The sequence below is a fragment of the Onychomys torridus genome, chromosome 2, assembly GCF_903995425.1.
Source record: "Onychomys torridus chromosome 2, mOncTor1.1, whole genome shotgun sequence".
NCBI classification, from domain to species: domain Eukaryota; kingdom Metazoa; phylum Chordata; class Mammalia; order Rodentia; family Cricetidae; genus Onychomys; species Onychomys torridus.
Genome location: NC_050444.1, coordinates 104,026,730 through 104,048,013, shown reverse-complemented (window position 1 = coordinate 104,048,013; position 21,284 = coordinate 104,026,730). Strand labels below are relative to the sequence as shown.

The following is a 21,284-nucleotide window of genomic DNA, read 5'->3' as shown; positions in this document are numbered from 1 at the left end:
CCTGAACTGTGAACTGCCACCTCAATTAAATGTTTTTCTTTCTAAGAGTTGTTGTGGGCCGGGTGGCGCACGCCTTTAATTCCAGCACTTGGGAGGCAGAGGCAGGTGGGTCTCTGTGAGGCTAGCCTGGGCTACAGAGCGAGATCCAGGACAGGCTCCAAAGTTACACAGAGAAACCCTGTCTCGAAAAACAAAACAAAACAAAACAACAAAAAAAAAATTGCTGTGGTCATGTTGTCTCTTCACAGCACAGAAACCCTAAGACATACAGCGATAATGACAACATCTGGGCTTTCATACCATGTGAGTGGATACGTGGAATGGAGGACAGACTGACAGGAGAGAAGGTCAGTTAACTGAGAGGCCAGCATATTTAAAATGTCACGTACATGGATACTGATATCACCCAAACCTCCTTTGAGAAATGTCAGGTCTCTGAACGAAGTCTCAAATCTCGCCAGAAGGCGAAGAGAGGACTGTGCTCGAGAAATGAAGCCTCACATCTAGGGGAACAATCAGAGGCGAGTAGCCCCACCAGAGACCCAATAGTTGGCACTGAATGGAAGGCAAAGCTGTTGGGCAACGAGAAAGCAGATTTGTTGCAGGTGTGAGGGGCGGGGGCACAGAGGAGTGAAAGTCGGGACTTGATAAGAGAAAGCCTGAGAGCATCTTTGGGATCGCTGGCAGAGGCTACACAGGTCCTGTGAAGTACCAGGATATGGAGTGCTGCTGGTAAGTGGCCATTTTGATTGGTATGTGGGACCAAGTCTGACTACAAAGGCAGATAAGTTAAGCCCTAATGGAGGAAAGCACATTCATTCTCCATGAGTGAGGTAGAGAAGATCCAAGGGCTGGAATCTCTATCGTCCCAGAAATTGATCGAGGACTGACTAGAAGGCACAAGCTGCTCAGTGGACCATCATCCAAAAAGCAGGGGCCAATGGGCTAGGTGGTACCAGGACTTTGAGAAAAGCCGGAAGGCGAGGATTGAGCTTGAGAAACGAAGCCTCATTCGTGGGGAATGGCCAGAAGTGGGGGGCTTGCCAGTTGTCCCTGTTAGACGGAGAATCCCAGAGATCCTGATCTGTTAGGTGGCAAAGTAGGGCTGTTGTGGGTGGACCAGGTTCCAGGGTCCCAGCATGTTTCAGACTGCCAGGAGAGCCTTTCCCAGTCAGGGAACCAATGTTGTATTTTAAAAATAGCGCGGGAAGGAGTCGCACTATACAATGGGGCCAATGTATGAAGTTTATTGAGGGAAGGGGTGAGAAGGGGCAGAGAAGGGGGCAGGAACCTGTCCCTGGAGACAAGAGCGAAGGAAGAGAAAAAAAGAGAGACTGGAGGTGTACAAGGCCCGCCTTTTATAAGGAAATGTAGGGAATGTGCACTGGGGGTGCTCTTAGTGGCTGCAGCTGAGGTATATCCTGTCAGGACCCTAAGGGCAGGCCAGTACAGATGCATAAATACTAACAGATGACCTTCACACCAACTACACAATGTTAATTTCAAAGGAGATGGTGCTTTTAGTAAGTCTGGAGGCAGTAACTGCTTGACATAGTAATGTGAAGTATGGTATCTTCCATCCTGCATATTAGAGAAACATGAGCCACATCAATTCAGAAGGCTGTCAGAGGGAAGTGGTGTGCTTAGCAGAGAGCCTGATTTCTGGTACAGCAAGATGAAGTCTGGCTGGTGGTGCCTCCCACTAATCCCAGCATTTGGAAGGTGGAGGCAGAATTAGGAATTCAAGGTCATCCTCCACTGGAATGGGAGTTCAAGGCTAGAAGGTGCTACAAGAAGCCCTGTCTCGATTCCCAACCTCCACGACCAAAGAAACATTTGATATTATTAATTCTGCCAAACACCGGGTAGAGGTGAACAAAAAACAACTCTGCTGGATGGGGAGGCTCTTGCCTGTAATTCTCGCACAAGGGAGGCAGGTACAGGATTACAGAAAGTTCGAAGCCAGCTTGGGCTACATATGGAGTTCCAGGTCAGTTAAAGCAACACAGAAAAATCCTGTCTTAAAAACAAAGGTAAAGGGCAGGGCGGTGGTGGCGCATGCCTTTAATCGCAGCACTCGGAAGGCAGCACAGGGATGTCCATCAGCTTGAGGCTGTTTACAGGCTATTTCCTAGTTCCAGGATAGCCAGGGCTACACAAAGATCAAGCCAAATCTCAAAAGATCAGCCAAAAAACCCAAAGGAAAAGGTGACTTGTTCAGGGCCATACGCCCGTGTTACTCAACCGGAACCTACAATAAGACTGGAAGAATCTGGAAACCATGCCTCGCGGTGTTAGCAAAATAGCTGTTCCGGGACCCTGGAGCAAGTCTCTGGCCACGCAATGCTCTATGGGTCTCGTAGTTTTCTCAGAGGGAGACAAGGGCGCATTGCATGGCGGGAGATGGAGTCCTCTTAGGAAGCCCAGTCCCGGAAGTCCTTGGGCGCCGGCGCAGTGCACTCTTCCGCAAGCGCGGGAGTCTCGGTTTGCGGGTTCTGCCGTAGTCACTGGTTTGGTTTCCCGGGCGCGTCCGGCCTTTTGTGGTGGTTATGGCTCCCCGCGTGGAGGTAGCGGGCGGCCGCAGCAGAGGGGTTGCCGACACTCCGGGCTGCTTGTAGGAGGAGTGGCAAGGGTCTTCAGGGGTCGCAGCGGCCTTGGCTTTTCTCCGTCGCAGTCGCTGTCCCTACGGAGAGGATGAGTTCGGCCTGGGACGCTGATTTCGAGAAGCGGCATCTCTGGATGTACCTGCAGGCACTGGGCTTGGACCCGAGCGTAGGCGCCACCGTCGGCGGGAAGTTGGTGTCTCACGCGCGCCTTGGAGAGTAAGGAGACCCGGGCGGCTGCCGGCCTGTGGCGGGGACCGGTCGTCACCAGTGTAGCGGGTGCGGGGTGCGCCTTAGGCGTGGCCTGCAGTTGGGGCAGTACCGCGGGGACCGCTCACCCCTGCCTTTGTGGTCCGCAGCTGGTGGGAGGCGCGGAGGAACTATCGTGCAGACGCCTTACAAGTAGTTAACTATGGGTTTAACTTCTTATCAGGGAACCAAAACATGTTACAGTGTTACAGCTAGAAAAAAAAAAAAAAGGGGTGGGGTGGGGTGGGGGGGGGGGGGGGGACATATTTAAAATGAAAGTCAGCCTGGCGGCGGTGGTGGCGCACGCCTTTAATCCCAGCACTGGGGAGGCAGAGGCAGGCGGATCTCTGTTGAGTTCGAGGCCAGCCTGGTCTACAGGGTGAGTTCCAGGACAGGCACCAAAACTACACAGAGAAACCCTGTCTCGAGAAACCAAAAAAAAAAAAAAAAAATCAAAAGCCGCTAGCTACCCTTTCTTTTGACACTTCTGTTATTGTTGTGACCCAAAACGAAATATTTTGTTTTTATTTGTGAACTTCAGACCTGGGCTTCTTAGACTTCTGGCTCCAGACACTTGTTCCGCTTTAGAATTTCTTTTTTAAAATTTCTTTCTATTTTTTAAATGTACATTGGTGTTTTGCTTGCGTGTATGTCTACATGATGGTGAGCTGCTGTGTGGGTGCTGGGAATTGAACTAAAATCCTGGAAGTTCATTTAGTGGTCAGGGTGTGTGTGTGTATCAGGAATCTTAAAAGTTCTTATTAATAAAAACAAACCTGAAGCCAGTTATTGGGATAAATGCTGGAAGATCAGAGAAGCAGAACAAGCCACAGCTTCCTCACCTCACCAGTTCCTCAGCTGTTTCCTCAGACTGGAAGCCTCTCAGTCCTCATCTAGATGAATCTCAGCTGAACTGCTGCTCCAAAGCCTAAAAGTTTAACCAGCCAAATGCTTCTAGTTTCTGGTCTTCACAACTTATATACCTTTCTACTTTCTATCATCACTTCCTGGGAATAAAAGCTCGCTTTCTGGGATTAAAGGAGTGAGTCACCATGCTTGGCTGTATCCTTGAACAGATGGATTTCTGCCTCTGGAATGCTAGGATTAAAGGCGTGTGCTACCACTGCCTATCCTCTATGTTTAATATTGTGGCTGTTCTGTCTCTGACCCCAGATAAGTTTATTAGGGAGCACGATATTTTGGGGAACACAATACCACTGTGTGTGTGTGTGTGTGTGTGTGTGTGTGTGTGTGTGTGTGTTTTAATAAAACTCCAGACTGTAACACAGAAACACTGACAGTACTTTTTAAAATCAAGCATTCCATCAGAGGCGGTGGTACATATCTAATCCATACTCCAATGGTTGGGAGGCAGAGTTGCTGAAGGGTGGAGGCCAGCCTAGTCTACATAATGAATTCTAGGCCAGCCATGGCTACATAGTGAGATTTTGTCTCAACACTCATGTCTCAGCATTAGTCCAAAGACATACTATTTTTGATACTTAACACCCTAAGGCATGGCAGTAGGAATTCCATAATGAAACTATTGTGTCTCAGTAAAAACAGGGACCTGTATAGTAAAAACATGTACAACATGCAGTGGTATTGAGTCTACCACGATGTTTGAAGTAGCTGCTGGGTTTGAGTGATGGCATGCACAGCCCAGAGTGCATGCATGCTGTTGTTTGGAATCAAGGCAGTGGTGGTACTGCATGATGCAACATGGGCAAGCAGCACAGAAACACCTCTGGCTTATCACCATATGCATGTTCAGAAACTTACTGTTACATTTTTCAGGACCCTCACATTCACATATGCTACCCTAATAGGGTATTGCAGCTTGGAGTTTCCAGAAACAGGGCTGGAGGCAGTTTTTATTTCACCAAGGGCAAGAAGAACTTGGGATACATTAGTTATCCTCTGTTGCCCCCATCTATCTGTTTTGTGTCCTACCCCCCACCCCCCAGGTTCTCACTAAGTAGCTCTGGCTGTCCTGCAACTCACTATATAGACCAGGCTGGCCTCAAAACTCACCAAGATCCTACCTCCCAAGTGCTGTGACTGAAGACACGAGCCACTACGCCCAGTTTGTTTTGTTTCTTGATACAGTATCTTACTCACCCATCTAGCCTTGTGCCTGTGAAGATCCTCTTGAACCCAAGTCCTCTGGAAGAGCAGTCTGTGCTCTTAACCTCTGAATCATCTCTCCAGCTGTGTGTGTGTGTGTGTGTGTGTGTGTGTGTGTGTGTGTGTGTGTGTGTTTAATGCAGTATAAAGTATACCTGAGGGGCTGGAGAGATGGCTCAGAGGTTTAGAGCACTGAATGCTCTTCCAGAGGTTCTGAGTTCAATTCCCAGCACCCACATGGTGGCTCACAACCATCTGCAATGAGATCTGGCACCCTCTTCTGTATACATAATAAATAAATAAATCTTTAAAAAAAATAAAGTATACCTGAATGAGAAAAATTAATTTGCCTTGACCTCTTGAATAGAATGAAAAATACCAGTTTGAGTGCCATGTCTAGACAGTTTTTGATGCTGTATAGCTTTATTAATCATCTGTCTTTGCTTCTTTCTCATTTGAAACCACTAGGAACATGTTTGACAAACTGAACCGTGATGCCTTTCATATAGTTTCTTATTTTTTATTTCAAACACTGGATGAGTCTCTTGCCAAAGAAGTTTTCAGGTAGGAAAAAATTATTTCATTTTCTTCTTTTAGTTATTTTCAGATTTGAAAATAGACTATTTCTTTTTGTAAGCCATTATCTTGTTTTAAATGAATGTGATAAAATTCTGGTGTGAGCCTTAGAAATGTAGTGCTTAACCTTTTTTTTTTTTTTTTTCCCCCTGTCACCTTTTTTTTTTTTTTTCCCCTGAGACAGGGTTTCTCTGTGTAGCTTTGCGCCTCTCCTGGAACTTGATTTTGTAGACCAGGCTGGCCTCGAACTCAAAGAGATCCACCTGCCTTTGCCTCTCGAGTGCTGGGATTATAGGTGTGCGCCACCACTGCCCGGTTTATTTTTTTCTTTTTAATAAGTAAGGTCTCACTGGTGCTCTATATAGATTTTAACTCAGAGGTCTACATGCCTCTGCCTCCCTGGTACTAGGAATAAAGGCTTGCACCAAAATTGGTATATTTTTTGGTAAATATAATATATAATTATTTATAATAAACTGAACTCAGCTTACAAATATTGACCTAAGAAAAAGAACTATTTTCTCATATAGTGTTTTTAGTTGATTCTAGGAATACTAGTTTAATTCATTTTGCCTTAATATTTCTACTGTGGGGAATAAATTTCATGTCTTTTAAATTTTGCTAAGTTTTTTTTTTTTTTTTTTTTAAGGAGGGTTCATTAGTCTATTGCTTTTATGTTTTTAAGAGATTGCTGGCCTCCATTTGACCAAAAACATGACACAGAATTCCGGAAGCATTGCTGTGAATGGTTAAAAGAGATTTCTGTAAGTATTTTCTTTGTAAGGTAGAAGATGCACACTTGAAGGTCCAGGCATGCCTGTAATCCCAGTCCTTGAGAGGCAGAGGCAGGAGGACCCATGGTGGTCTTTGCGGTGGGTTCCAGGCCAGCCAGAGTGACGTAGTGAGACTGTCTTACAAAAATCAACAACAACAACAACACCAACAATCCCTTAAGAACGAGGATATAGCTCAGTAGTAGTTCATGTACCCAGCATGTGTAAGCCCCGTGTTCCATCAATAGTACTGCAACAAAACCATCCGAACCAAATCAAGAGCAACAAAACAGACTACTAAACTACATCATTCTTTTTGTAAAATGAAGCCTCTGTGTGTGTCTGTGTCTGTCTGTCCCTGTCCCTGTGTTTGTGTCTGCGTAGGCCAGAGGTTGACTTTGGATGTCTAACTTGATCGTTGTATACTTTTATTATTTATTTCTCTATGTAGCCCTGGCTGACCTGGATCTTATTCTGTAGACTAGGCTGGCTTCTGCCTTCCGGTTCTAGGAGCAAAGGTGTGTGCCACCATGCCTGGCCAAAGTTGCTTCTCTTGCTGAAACTGGAGCTTGCCCATTATTGCTGGTTAGCTAGCCAGCTTGCCACCATAAATCTTGTTTCTGCCTTCTAGAGTTCTGAGATTACAGGAACTGCTCTGTCTGTCTGGCTTCTCTTTGGATTCTGGGAATTTTAACTCTGGTCTCTTATCTACTGAGCTATCTTCCTAACCTCCATGTAGTCAGAAGGTTTCTCTGATCCGGCCCCCACAGTCCAGACAAATCTCTCTCACCCATGGTCCTGAGACCCAAGTAAACATTGGGTAAACATATATTAATTACCAATTGCATGGCATATGGCAGGCTTCTTGCTAGCTAGGTCTAATAACTTAAATTAACCCATTCTATGAATCCATGTTTTGCCACATGTTCCATGGCTTACCGATCTGCTGGCATGTTGTTCCTTGGGTGGCAGGCTGGCAACTCTGCCTTTCTCTTCCTGTCTGTCTGCTTGGATTTCCACCTGCCTCTAAGCTGCCTTGCCATAGGCCAATGCAGCTTTATTTATCAACCAATCAGAGCAACACATATTCACAGCATACAGAAAGACATCCCACAGCACCCGTAAAGTGAAATCTTTTTTTTTTTTTTTTTTTTTCTTTAAAGAGACAGGTTTCCTATGTAGCTCTGGCTGGCCTGGAACTGACTGATAGGTAGATCACGCTGATCTTAATCTCATAAAATAAAGTCCTTTATTTCTGTCCCTAACACTGGAATTATGTGTGTAACACTGTACCTGGCTTTTTTAGGTTTTTAAAAGTGGTAGGAGAGTGGGCTGGGGGTCATAGCTGGTTGAAGCTTTATGTTTCCTGACTATTCTGTATTCAACTATCGAAATTGATCTTTGTAAGCCACTGTGCTATAAAGGGGGAATGTTGCCGGGTGGTGGTGGTGCATGCCTTTAATCCCAGCACTTGGGAGGCAGAGCCAGAAGGGTCTCTGTGAGTTCTAGGCCAGGCTGGGTAAGTTTCAGGAAAGGCACAAAGCTACACAGTGAAACCCTGTCTCGAAAAACCAAAAAAAAGGAGGGGGGTGTTGATGGTTTACTGTCCTACAGTGAGGAGCTCATGTGTGGCCTCCACTGCAAGATCACCACACACCCTTTAAAAAAGCAGAGTGATGGGGCTGGAGGGACGGCTCAGTGGTTGAGAGCCCAGGCTGCTCTTCCAGAGGACCTGGGTTTGATTCTCGGCACCTACACGGCACCTCACAAGCACCTGCTCCAGTAAACTACAGTTCTAGGGCATTTGGTGCCCTCTTCTGGCTTTAGCTCCCAGTACATGTACCTGGTACATAGACATACATGCAGGCAAAACCCCCATACAAATCATATAATAAAATTTAAAAAAAATAGTGATTAAAAATGTGGTTGTTGTTGTTGATTGAATCATTTCATGTCTTCTCTTAGGCTGAGTGTGGGAGTAGTTTTCCTCAAGTTGTTGGCTCACTGTTTCTCTTTCCTGGTGGTCCTAAGTTTATTCATCTGATGTATCATTTTGCAAGATATGTTGCGATCAAATATATTAAAACAAAATCTAATGGTAAGTTTACTTACACTTTATTTTGCTTTTTTCAAAACATCTGTGATCATGCTTTATAAATACATATTTTCAATTTAATGCAACATTAACATTGTGTCAATTTTTCTGTAAATAGATGATTTATCCCAATTACATGTAATCCAAGCTATTTTATATAAAATATGTATAGTTGGATTTTTCATTGCTTTGGAGTAACCCTGGCTGGCCCTATTCTCACTCTGGCCAAGGCTGACCTTGATATTCTGATCTTCCTGTCTGTACCTCCAAACTCCTGGGATGATAGGTGTGCACTACCATGCCTAGCTAAGTATTTGGATTTAATAAGAATTTATTTTGTATTTGGGTTTTTGAACATAACTTCTTATTTAAACTAATTTTAGTGAGAGTTTCAGTTTCTAGGTGACTTCTGAATCCAGTGAACTAGTTTCCTTCAAGTAATAAGACATTGTGGAGGTTTCTGTGCAGCATGCTGGGATGTGGATACATTTTTTTTGTTGTTTGTTTTTTCCAGACAGGGTTTCTCTGTGTAACAGTCTTGGCTGCCCTGGAACTCAGGTTGTAGACCAGGCTGGCTTCGAACTCAGAGATCTACTTGCCTCTGCCTCTTGAGTGCTGGGATTAAAGGTGTGTCTACCACCCGGCTTGGGTAAGTTTTTTGGTTTTTTGAGATAGGGTTTCTCTGGGTAGCTTTGGTGCCTGTCCTGGATCTCGCTCTGTAGACCAGGCTGACCTCGAACTCAAAGAGATCTGGCTCTGCCTCCCGAGTGTGTGCCACCACTGCCTGGCCTAGGGTAAGTTGTTTTAACTGCAGTGTGGAGACCCTGCCTAGGAGAATGTCCTTATCTTTATCGTTGATCTGTCTTTACAGTAGTATTTACAGATAAATACCTGACCTCTGATATGTTTGTATGAGTTCTTCATTGGTTATCAGTAACAAAGTGAAGAGTTGCTTAAAAAATGGCACAGGTTTATTTTATATTATTTTTCTCCTGTTTGTCTTACTGGAAAGAGGAGCTCATGGCGATGCTGTCTGATCTTGTCTTCCATATAGATTCTCAACGTTTTGCAGAAACATTTAATGTAAAGTCACAAGATATGCACAAGTGCATTGCCAGAAGCCATGTAGCACGTAACAGATTTTTACAAATTTTGCAAAGAGAACATTATGTTACCCAAAAATACCAGGAAAATGCACAGTAAGTAATATTTTAAATTTAGAAAATAGTTTTCTTTTTAAATAAATACCAATATAAACAAGCCTAGATATAATTTCTGCCTACTTCAAATTCTTGGCTATTAATATTGTATTTTAATTATATAGTTTTTAAAATTATTAATTTTTTTATGTGTTTGGGTGCTTTACCTGCATGTGTCTGTACGTCACAGGTACCTGGTGCCCACAGAGGCCAGAAGAGGTGTTTGTTCTCCTTGGAAATGGAGTTACAGACAGTTGTGAGCCAGCATGTGGGTCCTAGGAATTGAACCAGAGTCCTTGAAGGCAGCAAGTGCTCTCAGTTGCTTAGCCATCTCTTTGGTCCTGGAGTTGTAAACTTTTCCATGTTTCCATTATGTATTTAATGTTTATTTCATAGTTTGAAGAGATAATTTTATACCTCTCAACAAGTACTCCATATTAGTCATTCTATAGTAGACCATCATATTTAGTGGTTTGTTTATTTGTATGGTTATTTATTTGTTGTTATTTGGGAGGGTATTTCCATGAAGTCCTGGTTGACTTGGACCTTGCCATGTAGACCAGGCTAGCATTGAACTGTGTTCTTCCTCTACATCTGGAGGGTTGGATTACAGGCATGTGTATATACATGAGTATATGCACACTCCAGTTTATAGTACTTATATATGTTTATCTGCTTAACAAATCTTTTTTTGTGTGTGCACTGGTGTCAGAGCATGAAATGAGACAGGCAAGACTGTCACAGAATAGTTTGTCTCTTTACTTTTACATGTAAAAATAAACATGTGTGTACACTCCATATTGTGCAAGTGGAAGTCAGAGGACAGCTTTTGAAAGTTGAGTCTCACCTCTGCTGTATGTTCTGGGGATCGAACTCTGGATGTCAGGCTTGGAGGCTAATGCTTTTCCCCATTGAATCATCTTGCCGTCCCTTTAATTTTTACTATTAAAACATTATAAAAGGAGAAAATAAACAAGTGGGCCATACCAGTTCATTATAACGGAAATGTTCTTTTCTGTTTTTTTCTTGCAGTCTGTCTGTTAAACAAGTACGAAATTTGAGATCAGAATGCATGGTCCTACAAAACCAAATTAAAAGGTAAGTGACTTTTAGAGCTGGAATTTACCTCACGCAAAGTTTAGATCTTGAATTTTATGAGTGATGAAACCACTGAAAATAGAAATAGAATAACCTGTCATTAGCTAGTTGATGCTAGGACTAGAGCATGTTTTTTCTCACTTTTAATAAAGTTCTTAGAAATTATTATTGCTTTGAGGTTGAGTTCTTTTTGTGTTTGTTTTTTTTTTTTTGAGATCGACTCTCACAATGTTTGTAGCCCTGTCCGGTCTGTGACTTTATATAGATCAGGCTAGCCTTGAACTCAGAGATCTGTCTGCCTCTGCCTACTGAACATTAGGATTAAAGGTGTGCACCACAGCATCCAGCTGAGAGCTTCACTGTCACTATCATCGTCGTCATCATTTTTAATTGAAATGCCTGTTTGTAGATTTGCAGATCAATTGGTTTCTTGGATGTAAAATTACCATGTGAATATTTTATGACTAATTCAATTGTTTAATTTTCTTTTTTTTAGACTAGACCCCTGTGATGACAAGAGTAATATACAAGAAAAAATTCAAAAGGTGAGATACATTTTTTTAAATAGCAGAGGGTCTGTTCATTATGAAAGTCTATAGGGTATTAATGGTAGTATTTTTCTAGATCAGTATATTTCAGAAACAGAACAATATAACTCCAAGTGAGAAGCAGCGACAAAGAACATATGTGTGTGTGTGTAATATATATATATAAACTTTAGTTTTGTTTAAAAATGTAATTTATTTATATACATGGGAGATAACAAAATGTTAATAGTAGGGCATTGGTAGAAAGGTTATGTTTTCTAAATTTTCTAAGTTTTCTATAATGAATCTTTAGCATATGAAGGCAAAATGTTACTTGAAAAAACAAGAAAGATCAGGAGAGAATGCTCAGAGGTTGAGAGCACTGCTCTTCTGGAGGACCCAGGTTCAGCACTCATAGAGCCAGCCCCTCATAATCACCTTAACTCCAGTCTCAGGAGATTGGATGTCCTTTTCTGGCCTTAGCTAGCAGTGGGTGAATCTGGTACACAGACATACATGCATGCAAAACACTCAGACACCTCATCATCATCATCATCAAATGTTAAAAAAATAGGAAAATTATTATTTAAAAAAAGACCTTGCCGGGCGGTGGTGGCACACACCTTTAATCCCAGCACTTGGGAGGCAGATCTGTGAGTTCAAGGCCAGCCTGGTCTCCAAAGCGAGTTCCAGGAAAGGCACAAAGCTACACAGAGAAACCCTGTCTTGAAAAACCAAAAAAAAAAAAAAAAAGACCTCATTGCTTTCAAAAGAAACTAAGTTCATATGTTTACACTAACTTAACTTCACTGTGAACAGGCTATTGTTTCTCATTTGCTTTTGTGCGTGTTTGCTGACCTACTCCTGCTTACTTATTTACTTCATCTTGTATTTTTTTGAGATAGGGTCTGGATACATAGCTGTCCCGGAAGTCAGTATGTAGATCTTACTGGCCTAGATCTCATAGAGATCCATCTGCCTCTGCCTCCTGAGTGCCTTAGAAGGCAAGTGCAACCACGCCCCTGACATTTGTTTTCTTCATTTTTGAGCTTGCCATATGGAATACAATTCTTGAATGGTAGTATAAAGATTTCTTAAATTTGTTGAAAATTATATAAGCTATATTTTCCCTAAGAAATTCTTCAGGTCAGCTGTGGTGGCACAAAAAGTCTTTAATCGTAGCACTATAGGCAGACTCTGAGTTGGAGGCTAGTGTGGTCTAAGCCAGTTCTTTGCCAGCCAAGATTATGTAGTAAGACCCTGTCTCAAGTCCCTTCTTCCCAAGACAGGGGAAAAAAATCAAGAAAAACATTTTTTTCAAGCCCTTTTGGAGATATATCAGTACTTTAAACAGTTACATTACAGTCACCTAATTTTCTTTCCGCTATATTTCTTTGGTTAGTAGGGGTGAACACATTTATGCCAACATTTTTTTAGAGCACATATATGTTATGTGTGGATTTTATATTTTGTTTTGTTTTCAAAGGTTCGGTCTTTGTGGACTACTGTGAATGAGATACCTGTGTTTTTGGAAAAGGAGAAAGAAGTTGTTAGTTCAGTCTTTAGTCATGTTAACCAGTGTGCTTTGGATGGAACTAATGTTGCTGTTAATATTCCAAGGCTCTTACTTGACAGAATCGAGGAGCAGATATGTCAGGTAAGCTTTACTGTTAAGGAAATGTGTTTTCCACATTTACACTTCCTGTCAACTCAGTGATTTCTCCTGCTGCCCGAGGTTGTGTTTTTTATTGTCTCCAGTGAGGCCGTCATAGGGTCCTGTCAAAGGTGTGTGCGTTTGCAAACATTTCCTTTTGTTCTCTCTCCTCCTTTGTACAGTTTTGTGTAGTATAGAGAACTTAAGATGGCAAAGTGTGAAGACAGTACTGTTTTGGTTCTTGACACTTTGTGTGTGTGTGTACACATGTATGAATGCACACATGCCATGGTGTATATTTGGAGGTCAGAGGACAGCTTATGGGAGTCTATTCTTCATGTTTGTCCTGGGGTTGAACTCAGTTTGACAGGCTTTGTGGCAAGTGTCTTTATCCCTGAGCCATGTAACTCCCTCTGAATTAGTTTATGAACTCCCCCTTGCTCAGCCTCCCCAGCTGGGATTGTGGCCCCATCAAGCCCAGCTCTCCTTGTGTCTCTTGTTTTGAGACAGGATCTGCTATATAGCTCTGGCAGGCCTGGAACTGGATTTGTAGACCAGGTCTGCCCCTGTCTTCCAAGTGCTGGGATTAAAAGTGTGCACCGATATGCTTGGCTTCCAGATGGCATTTTATAAATTCTGTATGCTCTGGCTTTTTTTTTTTTCCCTTCTTAAACTCATCTCTATTTGTTTTTAACCAGAATGTGACTTGGGAAGTCTGTTTTCATTCACAAGCTTTGCTGAGTTTCTTTACAAGTCTTAGAAGGATTTTGTTCTTCAGTACTTTGGAAAACAAGTCATGGGAGAGATTACTTCCAAATTGCTTCCTTTCCCTTATCATTTTTTCCTGTGGGTTTTCATACTGCTGGTCCCCTCCCCCATCTAAATTCTAAGAGGAAGGGCAGGTTCTTTATTGTTTTTGTGGTTTTTTGTTGTTGTTGTTTTGAGATAGAGTCTCTCTATGTAGTCCTGTCTATCCTGGAACTTGCTATGTAGACCATGCTGGCCTCAAACTCATAGAGATCTGCCTGCCTCCTGAGTGCTGGGATTAAAGATAAACACCACCATGCCTGGCCCTCCAAATATATGTGTATATTTTATGCCCAGTTTTCTTTCTGTCGCTGTCATTTACCTACATTTTCTTAACAGTGCCATGGTTTCAACAGCTTCCTTCCTATTAATAATTTTGTTTTGTTTTTTTTTCCAAACATCGTCTCATTGTTTCTGACTGGCCTGGAACTAGCATTGTAGACCAGGTTGGCCTTGAATATATGAATTCATAGATATCCACTTACCTCTGCTTCCTGAATGCTAGGATTAAAGACATGCATCACACCATCTGGTCCCTATATGATACTACTAAACTGATATTTCTAGTCCTACCATCTGTGTATTTCTGTCTTCGTATGGGACATTTTAATTGTGTGGCTTACTTATTTTTCCTTAGTAAGTACAGTTTATTTAGTACCTCCCACCTATGCAGTATTGACTGTAGTATATAGAAGTTTCATAGATAAAATATTTTGTGAAGAGATTTCACTTTAGGATGCATATATGTACATCAAATTCATAGTATGTAACACTCAAGATGTATAAATTCAGATTCCTATAGAGTATAGGCAGGTATCAGAAAAGACATTAATTAAGCTGAAAAATACAAGTAAGGCAGGAAATGGTGATGTCTTTAGAGAAAAATCACTATTAACTTTTTTGTTTTAGATAGTCTTACTGTGTAGCTCTGGTTAGCTTAGAAGTCATACCAGGCTGGCCTTGAACTCCCAGAAATCCGCCTGCCTCTGCTTCCTGAGTGCTGGGATTAAAGGCTTGTAACACCATGCCTGGCTTCCATCTTGTTTTTGGAGACAGGTTCTCACACTGGGACCAGAGCTTACTGATTAGGGTGGATTGGCTGGCCAGTGAGTTCTAGGGATGCTCCTATCTTCATTTTGCCAGTGCTGGGATTACAGGTAGTTGCCACCATGCCCACCTTTTCTCTGGGAAAAGGGGCCCTCATGTTCAGATGGCAAACCCTATAAGGATTGAGTTCTCTCTCTAGCCCCCTAATTTGTTTCTTTTCTTCCTCTGTGCCTGTGCGTGCACTTGTGTGTATGTGTGGGTGTTCTTAGGTACAGGAGCACGTGAAGGCTGGAGGACAATTCAGGTGTCTTGTCTTGTTTTCCAGGTGCCAATCCATCTTATTCTTTTGAGACAGGTTCTCTTAGTGACCTGCAACTCACCAAGTAAGCTAGGCTGGATGGCACTTGCAACTTTTGTTAAAAAATAAATTTGTCACTTGGAAAGCAGAAAATGGCAGATCTCTTTAGTGCAAGGCCAGCCTGGTTGACATAGTGAGTTCTAGTACACCTGAGCTACATAGTAAGAACCCGTCTCAAAGAAAAAAAGAAATTGTGACCTTATTTGCAAATCTGCTTTTTCTCTTTAGGTTTAAAAAAAAGAAGATTGATTTGTTTTACTTTTTATGGGAATGAGTGTTTGCCTCTGGTGTGTGTGTGTGTGTGTGTATGTATGTATGTGTATGTATATGTACACTGCATGTATACTTGGTGCCCAAAAATGCCACAAGAGGGAGGCATCTGGTTTCCCAGGACAGACATGAAGAAGAAAGACAGTTGTCAGGAGCCGTGTGGGTGCTGGGAACTGAACCGAGTCTCCAGCCCTCTATTTACTTTTCTTTCCATCTACTTGTGTTTACTTTCTTTAGCTTTTTGCATAATAGAAAAAAGTTGTGTGAATTCTTTGATAGTTTTCATTGGATTGAAATTATTTATATAGTTTAATGTTTGGTGGTAATTGATTTTTTTTCTTTTTCTTTTTTTTTTTTGTTTTTTTGAGACAGGGTTTCTCTGTGTAGCTTTACGCCTTTTCCTGGAACTCATTTGGTAGTCCAGGCTGGCCTCGAACTCACAGAGATCCGCCTGCCTCGGCCTCCTGAGTGCTGATATTAAAGGCATGCGCCACCACCGCCCGGCATGATTTATTTTTTAATCTAATGTTATATAATAGTGAAAAGCATAAGTATGTAACAGTTTATTACCATAAGAACCTACAGATTTTGCTTTTTTTTTCTCCTTCTGAATCTTTAGTTGCAGATGGGAAATGTTTATGAGGCTGGAAAATTGAACCTTTTAACAATTATTCAGTTGTTAAATGAAGTCTTGAAAGTAATGAAATATGAACATTGTAAGGCTGGCCAAGCAAGATTGACAATAGACCTTCAGTACCTTGAAAAAGAAACCAAATTTCAGAGGGAAAGATTATCAGATATGAAACATATGAGGTACACAGAACGATCTTTTGTTATTTCACTGTCGGGTGAATAGGGTGGTTTTCCCAGCAAAAGTTGTGTATAATTCTTCAGCTTTGGCAAATAAGTTAAGAAATATTGGTATTTAAGAGTCTTATATGAAATGAATTTCCAGAGAGACATGTGAGGTAAAGGACAAATAATATAGTTTTTATCTTTTTTGGAATAAATTATTTCCCGTATGATAATTCTTTCTGTTTTTGAGACAGTGTCTCACTTTGTAGGCCTGGCTGACTGGAACTCAACAATGTAGAACAGGTTAACCTTGAACTCATACATGGCAGTAAATGCCTGTAACCCTAGTAGTTGGGAGGTTGAGGCACAAGGATTTGAATTTGGGGCCAACCTGCTCTAATAGTGAGATTCCCCTGAAAACTGAACATGAGAAAAGATTCTCATTTGAACAGAGACCACGAGCTTGGGCTCCTTTTAGGGGTTGATCGAGGAGTGGAGGAATTCAGAGTGATGATTAGGGTGAGGGTGGGGCTGAGGGAGACAGGGACTATGCCTTGTGACAGAAGCTTGTAATCCCAGCACTTGGGAGGAGGGTGAGGAGCTCAAGACCATTTTCTGCTAAATATCCTAGGCCAGCCTGCACTCTATGTGACTCCGTCTCAAAAGCTTGTTTGTAGATAAGCAGAGTAGTAGATGTATGATTGCTTTTTTGTTTTAAGAGGGGAAAAATAGTATTTGAAGTTAATTCAGTTTCTATGTAGGTTAATGGTTAATTTTTGTTTTATATTCTTTCCTGCCTTAGTACTATTGTTTTAAACTGTGCTGTATTTTTATTTGTCCTTCAAATACAGTTATTTCTTATATCATAGGCATAAACTAAAAGAGAACGTCACCGCAATAAGACATTCTACCATTGAAAAGGAAGGAAAATGGCATAAGAAGTGGGAAGGATTTCTTGGTCTGTCTCCTTTCAGTCTAGTTAAAGGCGGGGCTTCAGTAAGTACTGTAGACTTGTGTTTGGAGAAGTCTTTTAATTTATAATGCTACAGTAACCTAGAAATTTCTGTGTATGCATGTATTTATTGTGTTTACATTGAAGTCAGAGTTGTTTTTCTTCTCCCAATCATTGTATGTTATTGTATGTTTGAGGGCACAGGATGATTTATGGAGTCAGTTCTTTCCATCTCTTTCACCCGTGTTCCTGGAATTCAACTCAGACTCTTGGGCTTCCTGGCAGGTGCTTTTACCTGCTGAGCCATCATTAGCTCAAGTTGTTTTGTGTGAGACAGTTTCATGTATTGCAGGTTAGCCTTCAACTTGCTGTGTAGCTGTTGAAGAAAATGACCTGCTTGATCCTCTTGCATCCGCTCCCAAATGCTAGAAGTATAAGCCTGCACCACCATGCTTGGCTTTGGGTTTTTAGACACGGGTACCTCTTGTGTAGATATGTATCCCAGGCTGATCTGGAACACATGGAGCCTAAGCTGTCTACATCCTAGAATTATAGGTGTGTGCTGCTGTGCAGTTCAGATGTTTTAAATAATTTCTATAAATTTCCTAAATAATAGTTCTTCATCAAGCTACTATCACTTATAGTTATTTTAAAATTGGGTTAAAATACTATTAAATAAAATTTGAAACTTTTTTATACAAGTATTATATTCCTTGATTTAAAAAAAAAAATGTTTGTAGGGCCGGGAGAGATGGCTCATCAGTTAAACCCATTGGCTACTCTTGCAGAGGACCAAGATTTGAGTCCTAGCACCCACTTGGTGGCTCATAACCAGCTAAAACTCCAATCTTAGGGTATCTGATACCCTCTTCTGGCCTCCGTGGGCACCAGGCATACAGATAGTGCATGTACATGTAGGAAAAACGTCCAAACACATAACAATAAAGAAATACAATAGTCACAGGATAAATGTTTGGTAATTCATTGTTAGGGGAAAACAATCCATTCATAGATGAACTTTAACTTTGTCATTGTGGTTGTTTGTGAGCATTTACTTTATTATTGTGAATTCTGTATTTTAAGGCTGTGGATCTTTTGCCTCCCATGTCTCCCCTTTCGTTTGATCCTGTGTCAGAGGAAGTATATGCAAAGAGTGTACTTTTAAAGTATCCTGCTTCACTTCCAGGTTGGTAAGCTCCCCGTAGTCCCTTTTAAAGAAAGTAAATTGTAAAGCATTGACTACCTTGGAATGTACTGTGTAGACCAGGCTGGCTTGGAACTTGGAGCTGTTCTCCTGCCTCTGTCCTGAGTGCAGGTATAAGTGTGCACTTGGTTTATTTCTAATTGTATATGATAGTACAACTGGGTTCTCTCTTTTTACCATGTAAGACCCTAGAAGCAAACTCAGATAATTAGGCTTGGTGGTAAAGTGCCTTTACTACTGAGCCATCTTGCCTGCTCTTCAGTTATTTTTACTGTGAAATGTATATAGCATAAAATTTTGGTGACAAAAATGTCATGAAAAAAGGGTAGAACCCGACCTATCATTTGCAAAACATGAATGCTTGAGCCTATCTGAGGGTTGGGATTAAGATGTGAGACATTAAACCTGGCATTTACTCAGTACTGAATGTTATGACAAATCATCTCAGACTTCGATGGAAAAGTGGTTTCCTGCCTTCTGTTTGTTCTCTCTGACATATTGACCGCCTGTCTCATTGTCATTCATTTGTACAGTTAGGCTATAATTTCTGGTTGCTTATAGGACTTTTCTTTTCATGTTATGCTGGTTTGTTGGGACATGCCTAAATGTAGGTTTGTTTTTAATCTATTTGGGTTGTGTATGTTTTCTAGCAGCTCATTATTTTCCAAGTCTTTTCTAATATCGCCTGTCTTTAATTTTTAAACATTTTATATATGTGTGTTTGTGTGTGTGCGAACATGTGTATGAGGGTGCCCACGGAGGACAGAAGAGGTGTCGAATACTCCAGAGCTAGAGTTAAGACATTTTTGAGCTGCTTCATGTGGGTGCTGGGAGCCAAACTCTGGTCCTGTAAGAGCAATAAGCTGTAGTTGGACTTTTTTTGTTGGGACTGGACTGTTGGCTCCCTAATAATGACACAGAGACTTATTATTGTGAAAGCCTGGCCAATAGCACTAGTTCTCATACTCAAATCAACCCATTTCTATTCATCTATGTGCTGCCACATGCCCTGTGGCTGTTCCCTCTCCTCCTACATGTCTTGTTCTCTGTCTCTACATCTCTGCCCTTCTTCTTCATAGCATCCTCTGTGCCTGGAAATCCTGCCTAGCTATTGGCTGTTCTGCTTTTTATTAGACCAATCAGAGTGACAAATCTTTATACAGTGTAATCAAATGTCTTGCAGCAATAAGTACTTTTAACTGCTGAGCCATCTCTATCTTCATCTTTCATTTTTGAATCCTTTCCTTCTGGAACTCTGTCTTAGTTAGGGTTTCTATTGCTGTAAAGAGGCACCATGACCTCTTCTTATAAAGGAAACAGTTAATGGGGTGGCATGCAGTTTCAGAGGTCCATTATTATGTAAGGTGGGACATGGAGGCATGTAGGCAGACATGGTGATGGAGCTGAGAGTCCTACATCTCTAGCAGCAGACAACAGGAAGTGGTCTGAGACACTGTGCATAGATTGAGTATATATGAGATCTCAAAGCCCTCCTCCACAGTGACATACTTCCTCCAACAGGGCCATACCTATTCTAACAAGGCCACACCTCCTAATAGTGCCTCTCCTTTTGGGGGTCATTTTCTTTCAAACACAGAAAAATCCTATTAGGATTCTGTTTTGTCATTGTTGTTACTCATTGTATTTTAGGCAGTGTCTAACTGGCACACTAGGCCAGCCTCAAACTTGGGATTCTGGTGCCTCAGTTTCCCAAATGCTAAAATTACAGGTATGTGCCATCACTTGTGGCTAGAACATCGAATTCTGTCTTTCATCTCTGTTAAGTTCTCATTTTTATATACAAATCTTCTTCTTCTTCTTCTTCTTCTTCTTCTTCTTCTGCTTCTGCTTCTGCTTCTGCTTCTGCTTCTGCTTCTGCTTCTGCTTCTGCTTCTGCTGCTTCTGCTTCTGCTTCTGCTTCTTCTGCTTCTGCTTCTGCTTCTGCTTCTTCTGCTTCTTCTGCTTCTGCTTCTTCTGCTTCTTCTGCTTCTTCTGCTTCTGCTTCTGCTTCTGCTTCTGCTTCTTCTTCTGCTTCTGCTTCTTCTTCTGCTTCTGCTTCTTCTTCTGCTTCTGCTTCTTCTTCTTCTGCTTCTTCTTCTGCTTCTGCTTCTGCTTCTGCTTCTGCTTCTGCTTCTGCTTCTGCTGCTTCTTTCTTCTTCCAGCCAGGGTTTCTTTGTGTAGTAGCCCTGGCTGTCCTGGAACTCACTCTGTAGACCAGGCTGGCCTGGAATTTACAGAGATCCACCTGCCTCTTCCTCCTGAGTGCTGGGATTAATGGTGTGCGCACCGCCCGGCCAGTTGTTTACTTCTTATTGCAATACTTGGTTGCTATTTTACCTTTGGTGGGTCTCTCCAAATGGAGGAGTCCATGTTGGCCTGGAACTCTGTAGCATAAGATAATCTTGAGCTCAGCTTTCTTTTCTTTCTTTTTAAAAATGATTTCTTTTTATTTATGTGCATTGTTATTTTGCTTGCCTGTTTGCCTATGTGAGGGTGTCAGAAGCCCTAGAACTGGAGTTACAGACAGTTGTGAGCTGCCATGTGGGTGCTGGAAATTGAACCCAGGTCCCCTGGAAGAGGAGCCATTTCTCCAGTTCTGAACTCTGCTTTCTAAGTGCTGGGATTATGAGTGAGCCACCACCTCTTCTTTATTTGCCAGAAAGATGAGTTTCAGCTCTGCCTACCAGCAACAGTTGATATTTATAGTGGTGTGTAGTAGTTTGTTTGTTTTTGTGGTTTTCTACTAGTTTTGTGATATTTGTGTTTCTTCTTATTTGGGGAATGTTTTGTGATTCCGTTATAATCAAAGGTGCAGAGGGTTTTGAAAAGGTTGAGGTGGAGTCTGGCAGTGGTGGTGCACACCTTTAATTCCAGCACTTGTGAAGCAGAAGCAGGAGATCTATGAGTCTGAGGCCATCCTGGTCTATAGAGTGAGTTTCAGGATAGCCAG

The 21,284-nt window shown here is 41.8% G+C and overlaps 1 protein-coding gene across 3 annotated transcripts in view; it reads left to right on the top strand.

Moving 5' to 3' along the window:
- Positions 1-2,449: 2,449 nt before the first annotated feature.
- Positions 2,450-21,284, top strand: part of Haus6 (HAUS augmin like complex subunit 6) — a 35,655-nt gene continuing 16,820 nt past the window's right edge. The window contains exons 1-11 of one of the 3 annotated variants that reach the window (XM_036179240.1): positions 2,450-2,822; positions 5,448-5,543; positions 6,241-6,319; positions 8,294-8,426; positions 9,478-9,622; positions 10,655-10,720; positions 11,217-11,265; positions 12,734-12,904; positions 16,003-16,196; positions 17,048-17,174; positions 18,214-18,316. In XM_036179240.1, the coding sequence (XP_036035133.1) occupies positions 2,695-2,822; positions 5,448-5,543; positions 6,241-6,319; positions 8,294-8,426; positions 9,478-9,622; positions 10,655-10,720; positions 11,217-11,265; positions 12,734-12,904; positions 16,003-16,196; positions 17,048-17,174; positions 18,214-18,316 (1,291 nt within the window). In that variant the 5' untranslated portion in view covers positions 2,450-2,694. Of the gene's footprint in view, positions 2,823-5,447; positions 5,544-6,240; positions 6,320-8,293; positions 8,427-9,477; positions 9,623-10,654; positions 10,721-11,216; positions 11,266-12,733; positions 12,905-16,002; positions 16,197-17,047; positions 17,175-18,213; positions 18,317-21,284 lie in introns of those variants that run through there. The other 2 variants (XM_036179241.1, XM_036179242.1) reach the window with 2 other exon arrangements.